The sequence below is a fragment of the Hyperolius riggenbachi genome, chromosome 4, assembly GCF_040937935.1.
Source record: "Hyperolius riggenbachi isolate aHypRig1 chromosome 4, aHypRig1.pri, whole genome shotgun sequence".
Classification (NCBI taxonomy): Eukaryota; Metazoa; Chordata; class Amphibia; order Anura; family Hyperoliidae; genus Hyperolius; species Hyperolius riggenbachi.
Window position 1 is genome coordinate 490,651,379 of NC_090649.1, and position 13,815 is coordinate 490,665,193.

General features: G+C 43.9%; 1 protein-coding gene across 1 annotated transcript in view; it reads left to right on the forward strand.

Annotated features, from left to right (window-relative positions):
- PRKCE (protein kinase C epsilon) overlaps window positions 1-13,815 on the forward strand; it is a 484,799-nt gene that overhangs the window by 367,651 nt on the left and 103,333 nt on the right. The window contains 1 exon segment of the mRNA XM_068233034.1: window positions 10,741-10,895. Within this exon segment, the coding sequence (XP_068089135.1) occupies window positions 10,741-10,895 (155 nt within the window).

A 13,815-nucleotide genomic window follows, 5' to 3' on the forward strand; every position in this document is an offset into this window, starting at 1 on the left:
GCAGATGCTGCAGATTAGCAGTTGGGAGGAAACGATGAAAATTGCGCAAGAAAAGATAGAAATAATATTTGCGGGGAGATGGCGTCGGGTTCAGCCAGGGGACTCCTTTGTTGACCCAGAAAACGAAACCGCAGAGGACAAAGGTGTGAGTTGTTAAAAAACAAATTACCAGGAGCCAAGTGACTCTGTTGTCTTTCTGGGTAAGGGCCCCGCCCTGCCTGATTCCCTTCATCAACAATCAGAAACGGATTCAACCACAAGTGTTAATAAAGGCTTGAGGATGACTCCGCCCACCACATGTGGCACGCTGTACACACACTATCAGGTCAATCACGCGGATGACTCCGCCCAGGGCCGGGCCGAAGCATAGGCTGGAGAGGCTCCAGCCTCAGGGCGCAGTGTAGGAGGGGGCGCAGAATTAATTCAGCTGTCATTCCTAATTGTGTTTGAAGCAGAAAGAAATAAGAAAAGGGGATACATGGCAGTGACTGCAAGCCAGATAACTAGATATGAAGGTGTTGGGGAGGTTGTGGGCCCTGTGGCCCTCTTAGTCTAATAGCAATCAGTGTGTGACGGCAGGGGTGGGAGGGATGGAGGGGCGCACTTTGGTGTCTCAGCCTTGGGTGCTGGAGAACCTTGTCCCGGCTCTGACTCCGCCCACCACGTGTGGCGCTGAATGTTTGGGAAAAACATTGCAGTGTGTAACACACTGCTAGCAGGTAAATCGCATATGAAAGGCATGAGAGGATGACTCCGCCTACCACGTGTGGCACTAAACGCTAGGGTACTATGTTGTACTAGTCTAAAGCCTCATCTACATGAGTGGATGCGGCCGACGGATCTCCGCACCGCCGATTCCCTGCTCGCTCCCCGCGAGGGGACAATGGCAGGGAATCGTGCGGGAGATAAGCGGCGCCGGCGGGGACGAGCGGGCACGAGCAGGGAATCGAATGCGGCGCATGCGCAGCGAGCAGGGATGCAGCGGGCACAACCTCTACAACCTTTCCCCGTGTAGACGGGGCTTTAAGGTGGCCACACACGATACAATAAAATGATCCGATTTTACAGTAATTCGATAAAAACGAACGGATCTCCCGAAAAAAATAGAAAGCTTTTTTTTCATTCGACTGAAAAATCCGATTGGATTTCCCGTTTTCTTTGATTTTTATCGATCCGGAATGCCAGATATTTTTCTTCAATCCTTCTAAAGATTGTATGGTGTGTGTTAGATTGCCAGTTTATTAATATACACACCCTAGCAATTTTGTCAGAGTATCCAATCATTTTTATCATAATTGGGGAAAAAATTCAACATACGTGTGCGGTACATTGGTCATATTTTTGAAATGTTACAATCAGTCAGAAAAATTGATTGCAGTTTGTAAATTGAACAGATATTTAAAAAATTGTATGGTGTGTGGCCACCTTAAAGGGGTTCTTTCGCGAAAAAAGTAGGCAGTTAAAAAATGTGACAGATGACAGGTTTTGGGCCAGTCCATCTTTTTAAGGGGGATTCTCAGGGCCCGTTTCCACTGTAGCGTTACGAAATCGCCGGCGAATCACCGCAGGCAAATCGCATGCGGGTGCGATTCCGCATGCGTTTTTTGCCGCGATTTCGCATGCGATTTCGCATAGGTAAGGCTGTATGCGATTTTAACCATGTCACTGCCTGTGTGAATTAACATGGGTACCTATGCGAAATCGCATGCGAAATCGCGGCAAAAAACGCATGGGGAAAACGCATGCGATTTCCCTATTAAATACATTGTGTGCGATTCGCCTGCATTCCACACGCAGGCGAATTCTGAGGCCCCTACCCTGCAGATTTTTTCTGCACAGAAAAACGTGCGGGGAAACGCACAAGTGGAAACAGTCCCATCCACTTGTACTGACTGTGCGGATCCGCATGCGGTGCCCGCATGCGGATTCGCGATAGTGGAAACGGGCCCTCAGGGCTATCTTTGTTTTCAACAGCATTTCCTGAACAGCAGTTGCAAAATCTAACTGACATAATAGTGTGCAAGTGATTAGGGAGGCCGGCTGGTATCTTGCTATTTTGGCAGTTAAACTGTTGTTCAGGAAATGCTGTTGAAAACAAAGAAAGCCCTGAGAATCCCCCTTAAAAAGATGGACTGGCCCAAAACCTGTCATCTGTCACATTTTTTAACTGCCTACTTTTTTCGCGAAAGAACCCCTTTAAGCCCTATCCCATAGAGCAGGCTTTCTCAACCAGGGTTCCTGCAGGACTCTGCAGGGATTCCTGGGCATTTCCCCCCATAGTGGGGTATGTATAATAGAGCACATTATAATAATAGGGGGTACTGTAAAAAGAAACACTAATTTAGGAGTCAGAATAATAATCAGCACATTAAAAAAAACATCAGGAGATAGTATAATGAGTGGCAGTGTAATAGGGAGTAGTGAAATTAACAACCTCATCTATTTTTAAGACCATGCCTCCTGCAAAATAAATGCAGGGGTTCCTCGAGATCAAAAATTGAAAGCTGGGGGTTCTCTGAGATCCAAAAGTTATTTTCAGGGTTCCTCTAGGGCAGAGTTTCTCAACATTTTAATTTTATGTACCCCTTTTAAAACCCTGCACTCACCAAGTACCCCCTAGCATAGTAAACATTATCACAAGTAGCCCTTGACAAATATATATTTAATCGTAGTACATGATAATTGGTTCTAAACCATTTCCAAGCATTTGCTAAAATACTAGCTTGGAGTTGTTTAAAGTGAACCTAAAGTCAGGCGAAAAAAATGAGATTAACTCACCTGGGGCTTCCCTAAGCCCCCTGCAGACGATCGGTGCCCTCGCAGCTCCGCTCCGATGTCCCAGGACCCGCCGGCGAGCACTTCCGGTTTGGCCGTCACCGGCCGACAGGCATGGGAACGCGAGTGATTGTTCGCGTTCCCAGCCTGTATATCGCCCCCTATGCTGCTATTGCGGCCTCCTGGCCGCTCACTCGCGTTCCCATGCCTGTCGGCCGGTGACGGCCAAACCGGAAGTGCTCGCCGGCGGGTCCTGGGACATCGGAGCGGAGCTGCGAGGGCACCGATCGTTTGCAGGGGGCTGAGGGAAGCCCCAGGTGAGTTAATCTCATTTTTTTCGCCTGACTTTAGGTTCACTTTAAAGAGATCCTGTACTGAGTAAAATTATTTAAAATAAACACATGAGGTAACTTCAAATGAACATTGCATAGTTACCTCACCATCAGTTCCTCTCAGAAGCTCACCATTTTCTTCTGACAATAATCCCTTCCAGTTCTGACAATATTTTGTCAGAATTGAAATATATCAGTTGCTGTCAGTTATAGCTGAGAGAATAACTGATGTGGCAGGTAATGTCCATGTTTCCCTATGGCTCAAGTGGGCGACGTTACAGTTTAACAGTGTGCTGACCAGGAAGCTGTTATGGGGTAATGGCCATTTCCAAAATGGATTCCCTTGATCACAGTGAACAAACAGGTTGCGGGAGAAGAGTTATGCTACGTACACACATGCGACAACGATTGTTCGTCGAGAACGACGAACGAGCTTTTAATTGATGAAAGAACGACCTGAGTAAAGTTAGTTTTTAAATGTGTGTAACGATCTGATCGTTAGAACAAACGTTACATCAGGTAAAGCAACTATTGCGCCTGCGCATAAAAATGAGAAGTTTCATGGAGAAATAGTGAAATGCGCATGTCAAGCCTAGTAGGAATGACCGTTTCCAACGATGTACTACTGTTGTAAACGATCATCGTTGGTTAAAATCCGCCGAGACAGAACTTTCTTTTGTAGCGATTTGGCTCGTTCGTCGTTTGCCTTAATAGTCGGTGGTTCGTTTTTTGTAACGATCGTCGTTGGTAAAGATCGGGGAACGATTGTTACAAACGACTATAGTCGCATGTGTGTACGCACCTAAAGAGATTGAGGAGTAGACTACATGGGAGATAAGTATGACCTGTGCATTTGTTTTGACTTTTATTTTTCAGTTCAGGTTTTCTTTAAAGAAGATGTATCATTTTATAAAAGTCTGAATGTGTTATTCTTGGTTAAATATAGCAAGCCTGAGTACCCTCTGCAACCATCAGAAGTACCCCCTGGAACCTTCAGAAGTACCCCCTGGGGTACACGTACCACACGTTGAGAATCTAGGCTCTAGGGTATAAAGGTTGAGAAAGGCTGCCATACAGCCATATCAGTCCCTGCCATGTACTGAGGAGGACCAATAGTCTGAAACGGGCTGTCTGCATGATGGTGTTGATGTGGCTCTGTAAAATGTAAAGATATAGGCGTGCTATACACCAGCGGTTTTGGATGTAAGCCTGGCCCCACCACGTGTGGCACTGTACACTGGGGAACACTGCCACGCTGTACACACACTGCTAGCAGGAAAATCACACATGAGGATGACTCCGCCCACCACGTGTGGCACTGTACACTGGGGAACACTGCCACGCTGTACACACACTGCTAGCAGGAAAATCACACATGAGGATGACTCCGCCCACCACGTGTGGCACTGTACACTGGGGAACACTGCCACGCTGTACACACACTGCTAGCAGGAAAATCACACTTGAGGATGACTCCGCCCACCATGTGCGACACTGAACACTGGGGAACACTGCCACGCTGTACACACACTGCTAGCAGGAAAATCACACATGAGGATGACTCCGCCCACCACGTGTGGCACTGAACACTGGGGAACAATGCCACGCTGTACACACACTGCTAGCAGGAAAATCACACATGAGGATGACTCCGCCCACCACGTGTGGCACTAAACACTGGGGAACACTGCCACGCTGTACACACACTGCTAGCAGGAAAATCACACATGAGGATGACTCCGCCCACCACGTGTGGCACTGAACACTGGGGAACACTGCCACGCTGTACACACACTGCTAGCAGGAAAATCACACATGACTCCGCCCACCACGTGTGGCACTGTACACTGGGGAACACTGCCACGCTGTACACACACTGCTAGCAGGAAAATCACACATGTGGATGACTCCGCCCACCACGTGTGGCACTGAACACTGGGGAACACTGCCACGCTGTACACACACTGCTAGCAGGAAAATCACACATGACTCCGCCCACCACGTGCGGCACTGTACACTGGGGAACAATGCCACGCTGTACACACACTGCTAGCAGGAAAATCACACGAGGATGACTCCGCCCACCACGTGTGGCACTGAACGCTGTTCACATGTTTCCCCCGTGGTCTCTTTGTGTGGCAGACAAGGCTCGGATTGGCCGGAATGCTCATGTGTGTCCCCCCCCCCCCCCCCCTCCCCGTGGTCTCTCCGCGTGGCAGGCGCGGCTCGGATTGGCCGCAATGCTCATGAGAATCAGGCCTTCAGAAATAAATCCAGCCTAGCTCAGATTCGGCCTCTCTAGCAAAATCTGCCTCAGGCAAAGTGACCTCGTGGCTGTTGTGAAAACACAGGAGTGTTATATCAACAGAGATCCTGGATACCTATTAACCATCCTGTACTCTGTCAATAATTTATAACTCTTTTGCGCAAGCCGGAGTCTTTGTTAAAGGGAACGCTGAGCTGTGTTTATAATAATCATCATCAGCTTAATATAAGCTGGGTTCTGTTTATATTACCCTGCAAATAATTGTCAGTATTATATCCCTGTGTAGAAAAGCTGCTGCTCCTAAGTGTGATCTGCTGTCCACTTATCCAAACCCTACGGGACATCTTCATGTAGCACTTGGCAATATATTTTTTTCACTTAAAGTGAACCCAAGGTGAAAATAAACTGATGTGATAAACAATTATATTTATTCTCCTACTCCTAAAAATGACTTTTTAAGACATCCCAGGATTTTATTTTATATTTAAACATTTAGAAAGTAGATTAAATGTTTTGTTGTCTCTGCTCGGTTGCAGTCTATTAAGTGTCCCTAAATGAAATACATGAAGTATATTAACCCTTTCTCTCTCCATCTGCTCTCAGAAATATGTAGAAAATGTATTTTGCCACAAAAAACTTTTATGGTTGTAAATTGCTTATCAGTGATGTTTACTATATTCCTGACAAGGTTCTGACAAGACAGAATATGTCATTTCCAGGCTTAAAAATTAAATATGCCAGGCAGCAAAATAAAACAAGTAAAACACCCTGGTTATTAATATGTTTAGTACTGTACATACACATGTTTATCTCATCATGTCACCTCGGGTACACTTTAAAGACCACTATCGTGAAAAATTGTAACCTTTAAAATACGTCTAAAATCTATACAAATAAGAAGTATTTTTCTTCCTGAGTAAAATGAGCCATAAATGACTTTTCTCCTATGTTGCTGTCACTTACAGTAGGTAGTATAAATCTGACAGAACCGACAGGTTTTGGACTAGTCCAGCTCTTCATGGGGGATTCTCAGCAAGGCTCTTATTCTTTATAGAATGCCATTCACTAAGTGCTTTTGAAAAAACGAAAACCCTGAGAAACCCCCATGAGAAGATAGGCTAGTCCAAAATCTGATGGTTCTGACAGATTTCTACTACTTACTGTAAGTGACAGCAACATAGGAGAAAAGTAATTTATAGCTCCTTTTACTCTGGAAGAAACGTACTTTGTATTTGTATGTGTCTACATGTATTTAAAATTTTACGATTTTCTCGATCTTGGTCCTTTACGTTTTTTTAAAATAGTTTAAAATGAGGCCCTGATTAGTAGTGCAATATAGTTTACGGATTAATTTGAATAACTTTTTAAGAAGCACGCAACCCCAGTATGGGCAGGATAATATCGTTCGGTGTGATTTAAAGCCACATGGCAACATTTTTCATAGCGATCGACATCAGATATGCCAATTTCTGTCATTCGTTGGATGCTGTATTTGATATGCGTCTGAGACTAATACTTGTGTGTATATTGTACTGTCCACGACTTGATTTCAGTGAATTTTATATAGTAAATAAAAAGGCAATTCCCATCTTTACTACCTCTGACTGAAGTCAAAACTGATGTAATTTCTTCCCTTACTTTTTTTTTTTTTACTCCTAGAAACTGCACTGTCATATCTAGTTTGCTTTGTAAACACACATGAACACAGCATAGGTTGTATTTCAGCAGCTTCTGCAGATGGGTGAGGTGCATTTCCCTTCTCACCCTTATGTCACACTGAACTACCCCAGCCAATCAGTGAGGAGCAATAATGAGGGAGGGGAAATAACAAGCTTCCCTCTCCCCGGCAATGTTCCAGCCTAGAGTCAGGCTGACTAAGATATGATTTTTCACGCCAGATATATTTATGATTATATTGGAATGCTTGCAATACAGGGTCAGGGTGTAGACTACCTAATAAACATAGAGCAGTGGGTAAATGGAATTTGATTTTATGGCCCACAATCGTGCTTTAAAGGTGCCCGCTAATGGTGCAATTTTCAGGGAAGAATTGCCAGAGCGATCAGTTGATTGTGATTGGAAATAAAATGTCTTAATTCATTGATTATTTTACCATCAACAAACCAATCTCTACTTCTTATCCATCACAACAAATGATAAAAACTGTTTTTCCCATGTACTAAATTGTCATTAAAAGATCACCATTAGAATCCCTCACAGTCAATTTAGGACATCAGCGACATTTATTTTCTACCTATTCGATCACATTTGTCTGATTGCTTGGGCCATTCCTTGCTGAATATTATCCTGTTCGAGGGTGTCTTAATGCGGGATTGTCACCCTACAAATCAAATTTCAAAAGCAACCGGTCTGAGTGTATTTAGTGATAAAGATGCTAATCCTGCATTCAAAACTTTCAAAACGTTTTCTGCTGTTTATGGTTTTGAAGTTATCGCATACCTTAGGAGGCTTTTTAAGTGCCATTGCCAAACAGTTGCAAGCTGGGGTTCTTTTTATCTATAATATATTCCTCCCCTTCACTTTAAGTCCCCCCTCCTTCTAATGACATAAGACAGTGCACTTACTAGTATAGACCTCAGTGGGAGTGTCTGAAGACTCTGGGAGGAGGGCGGGTAACGAATATACAATTAGCAAGAGGAGAAAGAAAGAGTGAGGGAGGAAATGTCAGGAGGTCAAAGGTAACAAAGTTGGAAACTGCCTAGAATAGGATTCTCTGCTTTTCCTTTATAAAATTCACAGGAATCATAACATGGGCAGTGCAATACATCTGTTATGTAAGTAGAACTAGTATTTATCTACTTATAGATGTGTTTTTTATTTCTAGGTTAGCATTGGCTGTCGCTTGTTCTTCAAGGCTAACGCACTATGTGGGTTGCAGTTTTGCTCTAATTTCAAGCTGTATAAATTAAAGAGACACTGAAGTTAAAAAAATGATGATATAATGATTGGTATGTGTAGTACAGCTAAGAAATAAAACATTAGGAGCAGAGATATAAGTCTAATATTGTTATCAGTACAGGAAGAGTTAAGAAACTCCAGTTGTTATCTATGCAAAAAAGCCATTGAGCTCCATGATTTTCAAAGTGGCAGAGAGCTCTGTCTTCTGAAGCTTGTTATCTCAACTGTCAGTCATTGTATTGTTTTTTCTTCCCCAGAGGACAGGTCAATAGTTCACAAGACTGCTCTGTAAAATCATTTAGAATGCCGAGTAGTGTGTAAACTGCAAATATTAGAGAATAATGCAATATTATAAAAAAAAAACATATAACAGAAAATAAAAATCTGAAAATATTTTCTTTGCTTCTAATGTTATAGTAATTATCCGTTCTACACAACCAATTCATTATATCATAATTTATTTTTTTTCACTTGTGTCTTTGTGTCTCTAAAGTGTCTCTTTAAAGAGAATCTGTATTGTTAAAATCGCACATAAGTAAACATACCAGTGCGTTAGGGGACATCTCCTATTACCCTCTGACACAATTTCACCGCTCCCCGCCGCATTAAAAGTGGTTAAAAACAGTTTTAAAAAGTTTGTTTATAAACAAACAAAATAGCCACCAAAACAGGAAGTAGGTTGATGTACAGTATGTCCACACATAGAAAATACATCCATACACAAGCAGGCTGTATACAGCCTTCCTTTTTAATCTCAAGAGATCATTTGTGTGTTTCTTTCCCCCTGCAGTTTTCATCCACTGAAGTGTCAGACTGTTTCTTCCTGCAGAGTGCAGAGAGCTCTGCAAATATGCAATTCCTCAGTATGTGAAAGCCCAGCCAGCTCAAAGGACCATTTATCCAGCTTGTAAACGTTAATAGAGCAGAGAGAAGCTGCCCTAATCTAATTAACACACAGGCAGTGTGCAGAGAGGGGCCTGGAGGGGGGAGATGCATCACAGAACCACAACACTGAATAACTTGGCAGCCTTCCAGACACAGGGCGACAAGTCCGACAAGAGAGAGATAAGCTGATTTATTACAGAGATGGTAATTGTAGAAAGTGCTGCAGTAAGCCAGAGCACATTAGAATAGGTACGGGAACTTGTAGGATGGTAGAAAATAGGATTACATTTTTGTTACGGAGTCTCTTTAACATAACATTTGCATTAACTCAAAACTAGTAGCAACTTATTGACCATACCTAGTGCTGGCAGTAAAAGAGTCAGGTGAGGTTTAGGAGATGTGGAGTTGGGCTCATTTACCACTAGGAAACGTGATTGCATACACAGTGGTGCCGCAATGCTGTAGCGTTTCCGTCCATTTGCACTACATGGGATTGGGCTTGTAAGCGTCGGATATGAGTGCAAATGCACAAAAATTGTGCAGGCCGGCATTTAGGGGGAAACAAATTGCATTAGCGGAAAAACAGCACCGCAAATTGCATGTTAATCACAACGCTGTTGCATTCCGCAAAACAGGCGCAATCCGATTTTTAGATCGGATTGTGCCAAGTGGAAAAGAGCCCTTCCCGTTTCGTGCCCCAGTTAACACTTTATCAAAACCTGATAGCTCCTCCCTCTTTCCAATCTCTGCCACTTGTTTTTATTTTAGAATATAATTCAGATCTTTAAATCAGTGATACAAGTACATACTGTATTTTGTATATATCGATCTGAGCTTACTTTTTAACCAATTTCGGACGGACGCAGTACAAATCTACGTCGGGCGGGTGGTGTTGCGGTTCTGATCGGACGTAAGCTCTACGTCCCATTCACCGCGAGTTCTTGCCGCTTTCTACCTGCCGCAATGTGCTGCCCTGCCGCCTGTATGACGGCAGAGCACTGTGAGCCGGGGAGGAGCCGTGTTCATTGGCTCCTGGCCCTGTCATTACTGTAAGCCGTTCCCATTGGCTCCTGGCCCTGTCATTACTGTAAGCCGTTCCCATTGGCTCCTGGCCCTGTCATTACTGTAAGCCGTTCCCATTGGCTCCTGGCCCTGTCATTACTGTAAGCCGTTCCCATTGGCTCCTGGCCCTGTCATTACTGTAAGCCGTTCCCATTGGCTTACATTGAGTGACAGGGTCAGGAGCCATTGAAAGCGGCTCCTGACCGGCGCACAGCGCTCTGCCGTCATAGCGACGGCGGAGAGAGCAGCCTGTGGCGGGGGCAGAGCGGCGTGTCCGGCGGGAGCGACGGATTATTGCGGCGTTTTGTCGGTATGCGGCGTTTTAGTGTACCAGCAGCCTCTGGTCCTTAAGGGGGCAGAGGCTGCTACTACCGAAGTGGTTAATTATAAGCGCACTTGCGCATTGAGTACATAAACACCATCAATAACACTGCTTCCAGATTTCAAAGGTTAAATGTAAATAAAGTTGAGATTTCAATGGTGTCATCATCTTTTTTCCAGGACCGCCTCTTTTTCGTCATGGAGTACGTAAATGGAGGAGACTTAATGTTCCAAATACAGCGTTCACGTAAATTCGATGAACCACGGTCGCGGTTTTATGCCGCAGAAGTCACCTCCGCTCTCATGTTTCTACACCAGCACGGTGTTATCTACAGGTAGGAAAAACACTTCACATATTATCTTGAACGTCTTATTTATATTCTATGCAATTGATTGGTTGGTAGTGTGATGGACACGTACATGTGACCTAAACTGTAATTATTCACAAAGAATATTTTATGGAACTTTTTCCATTTGGCGGAACCGAGAAGAGTTACAGAGGAACTCCAGTGAAAATAATGTAATAAAAAAGTGCTTCATTTTTACAATTATAATGTATAAATGATTTAGTCAGTGTTTGTCCATTGTAAAATCTTTCCTCTCCCTGATTTACATTCTGACATTTATCACATGGTGACATTTTTACTGTTGGCAAGTGATGTCAGTGGAAGGAGATGCTGCTTGCTTTTTTTGGCAGTTGGAAACAGCTATAAACAGCTATTTCCCACAATGCAACAAGGTTCACAGACTGGAAATTGCCAGGAGTACCACAGTCCTCAGTTTCCTGTGGGAGGGGTTTCACCACAATATCAGCCATACAGCGCCCCCTGATGATCCGTTTGTGAAAAGGAAAAGATTTCTCATGGGAAAGGGGGTATCAGCTACTGATTGGGATGAAGTTCAATTATTGGTCACGGTTTCTCTTTAAAGGAAAACTTAAGTCAACTATAAAAAATGAGATTTACTCACCTGGGGCTCACCAGCTGGCCGCAATAGCAGCATAGGGGGCGATATACAGGCTGGGAACGCGAAAGAATCACTCGCGTTCCCATGCCTGTCGGCCGGTGACGGCCAAACCGGAAGTGTTCGCCGGCGGGTGCAGGAGCGTCTGAGCGGGGCTGCGAGGGCACCGATCGGCTGCTGGGGGCTGAGGGGAGCCCCAGGTGAGTAAATCTCTTTTTTTATAGTTGACTTAAGTTTTCCTTTAAGGAGGAACTGTACTGAATATAATGTAATGAATATTATTTTATAAATATTACTTTATTAATGATTTAGTCAGTGTTTGCCCATTGCTGGATTTACATTCAGAAATTTATCACAGGTGACATCTTTATTGCTGTCAGGTGCAGCTCTATTGAATGTTTGTTTACTGAGCGTTCTGAAGCCAGTAGAAAATATACCCGTATATATACTCAAGGATAGGTTGACCTCATGTATAAGTCAACTACAATATTTGACCCTTTTGAGCTGGGATTTTTTTATTGACTCAAGTATAAGTCTAGCCAGCAAAGTTTATAGCAGCACTTAGGGGCCCAGGAGGGGGTTAATGACTGCACCGCATACAGTATTGCAGCCTTTAACCCCTCCTGTCCCTTAAGTGCAGCCAATAACTTCTCCAGGCCCCCAAGTACAGCAATTATTCACCCCTTTTTCTGCAGCCCAATATCCCTGCCCCTTTCCTTGTTAATTGTTGTGGCCAGGACTTTCAGATCTGTGCTTTCTTGGTATTTTCTTACCTCGGAATAAAGGGTTACGAGACACCGGTTACATCATCAGCTTGTAAAACTTGGCTGTATTTACCCAGCGCAGTGAAATCCAATTCCCTCATTGTGGTATTTGCAGGAGAGATGGTCAGTGAGATGGAGTAATACCGGCTCACATGCAGGTTCAGTGTAAGTTGTTAGCAGACAGGAATTCATCCAATCAGATGCACTTCCTGCTGTTTTTGATTGGCCTAATTGTAAGTTGCATACATTGTACGTGAAATCTGCATGTAAGACGGAAGTCAGGTAATATGCTAGACTGGCACAGGAAGGGCTGGATATTGTGGCTGGATAGTGTACTGAATAAGGGCTCTGCCTTTGACATGGGAGACCAGGGCTTAAATCCTGGCTAGGGTCAGTACCTATTCAGTAAGGAGTTCAAGGCAAGACTCCCGAACACTGCAGGGTGGACCATTGAGCGCATCCCAGTGGCTGCAGCTCTTGAGCTCTTAGGGCCCGTTCATATCTGAAACCGCAGAACGCCGACGATTACCGCCTGCGTTTTGCGGGAGTGATTTTCCCGCGATTAACGTGGAAAAATCACTGGACACTGCGGCGGTTTTGGAGCGATCGCGATTAGCGTGCTTAGGAAGTAAGAAGACTGCCGATGGCTACAATGTGTAGCGGTTTTTACAAAACCGCTAGCGGTTTGCCCTGAGCGGGAATCGCGCGATTCCAGCTCAGGTGTGAATGGGCCCTTAGAGTCCAACAGGAGAAAAGCGCTATGCAAATGATCGGATTATTAAGGGTCACTTTAGTCCAGGCAGATTTCCAGCTTAGCCCTTCCATAGGCTGAGAATTGAAGCACAGCAATAGCAGAAAAGCAGCCTTGTTAAATAAAGATTGTCAGCTATAAAATCGAATTCTATTTACCCACTGCTCTGTGTTTATTATGCAGTCTACAACCTGACCCTGCATTGCAAGCATTCCAATATAATCATAAATGTTTCTGTTGTGATAAATTGTATCTCAGTCAGACTGGATCTGTTTGGTACATTGCTGGGAGGAAGCAAGCTCGTTGTATCCCCTCCCATTTTCCTGCTCCTCACTGATTGGCTGAGGGCAGTACAGTGTGAAGCTGCTGAAATCTAATCTATGCTATGCTCATGTTTACAAAGCAAGCTAGCTATGACAGAGCAGTTTCTAAAAAAGAGTAAAGGAGGAAATTAAATGAGGATTGGCTTCAGTCAGAGGCAGTAAATATGGAAAATTCCTGAAACTGTTTTCTCTTTATTAACTATATAAAATTCACTGAAATCAAAATATTGACAGTACAATACATATGTTATGTAAGTAGATCAAGTATGTACATGTTTTTTTTTCCTGGGATACTATGGCTGTCCCGGCTGAATTAAAGTGGAAAAAGGCACAGAGCTGGCGCTAATAGCTTCAGTATTGCTCAGTCATTCCGCTGTGTGAATTCACAACTAGGATAGGTGAGGTCTTTTCTACCAGTTGATGACCATGCTCACATAAAATTAGTATTGGTGCC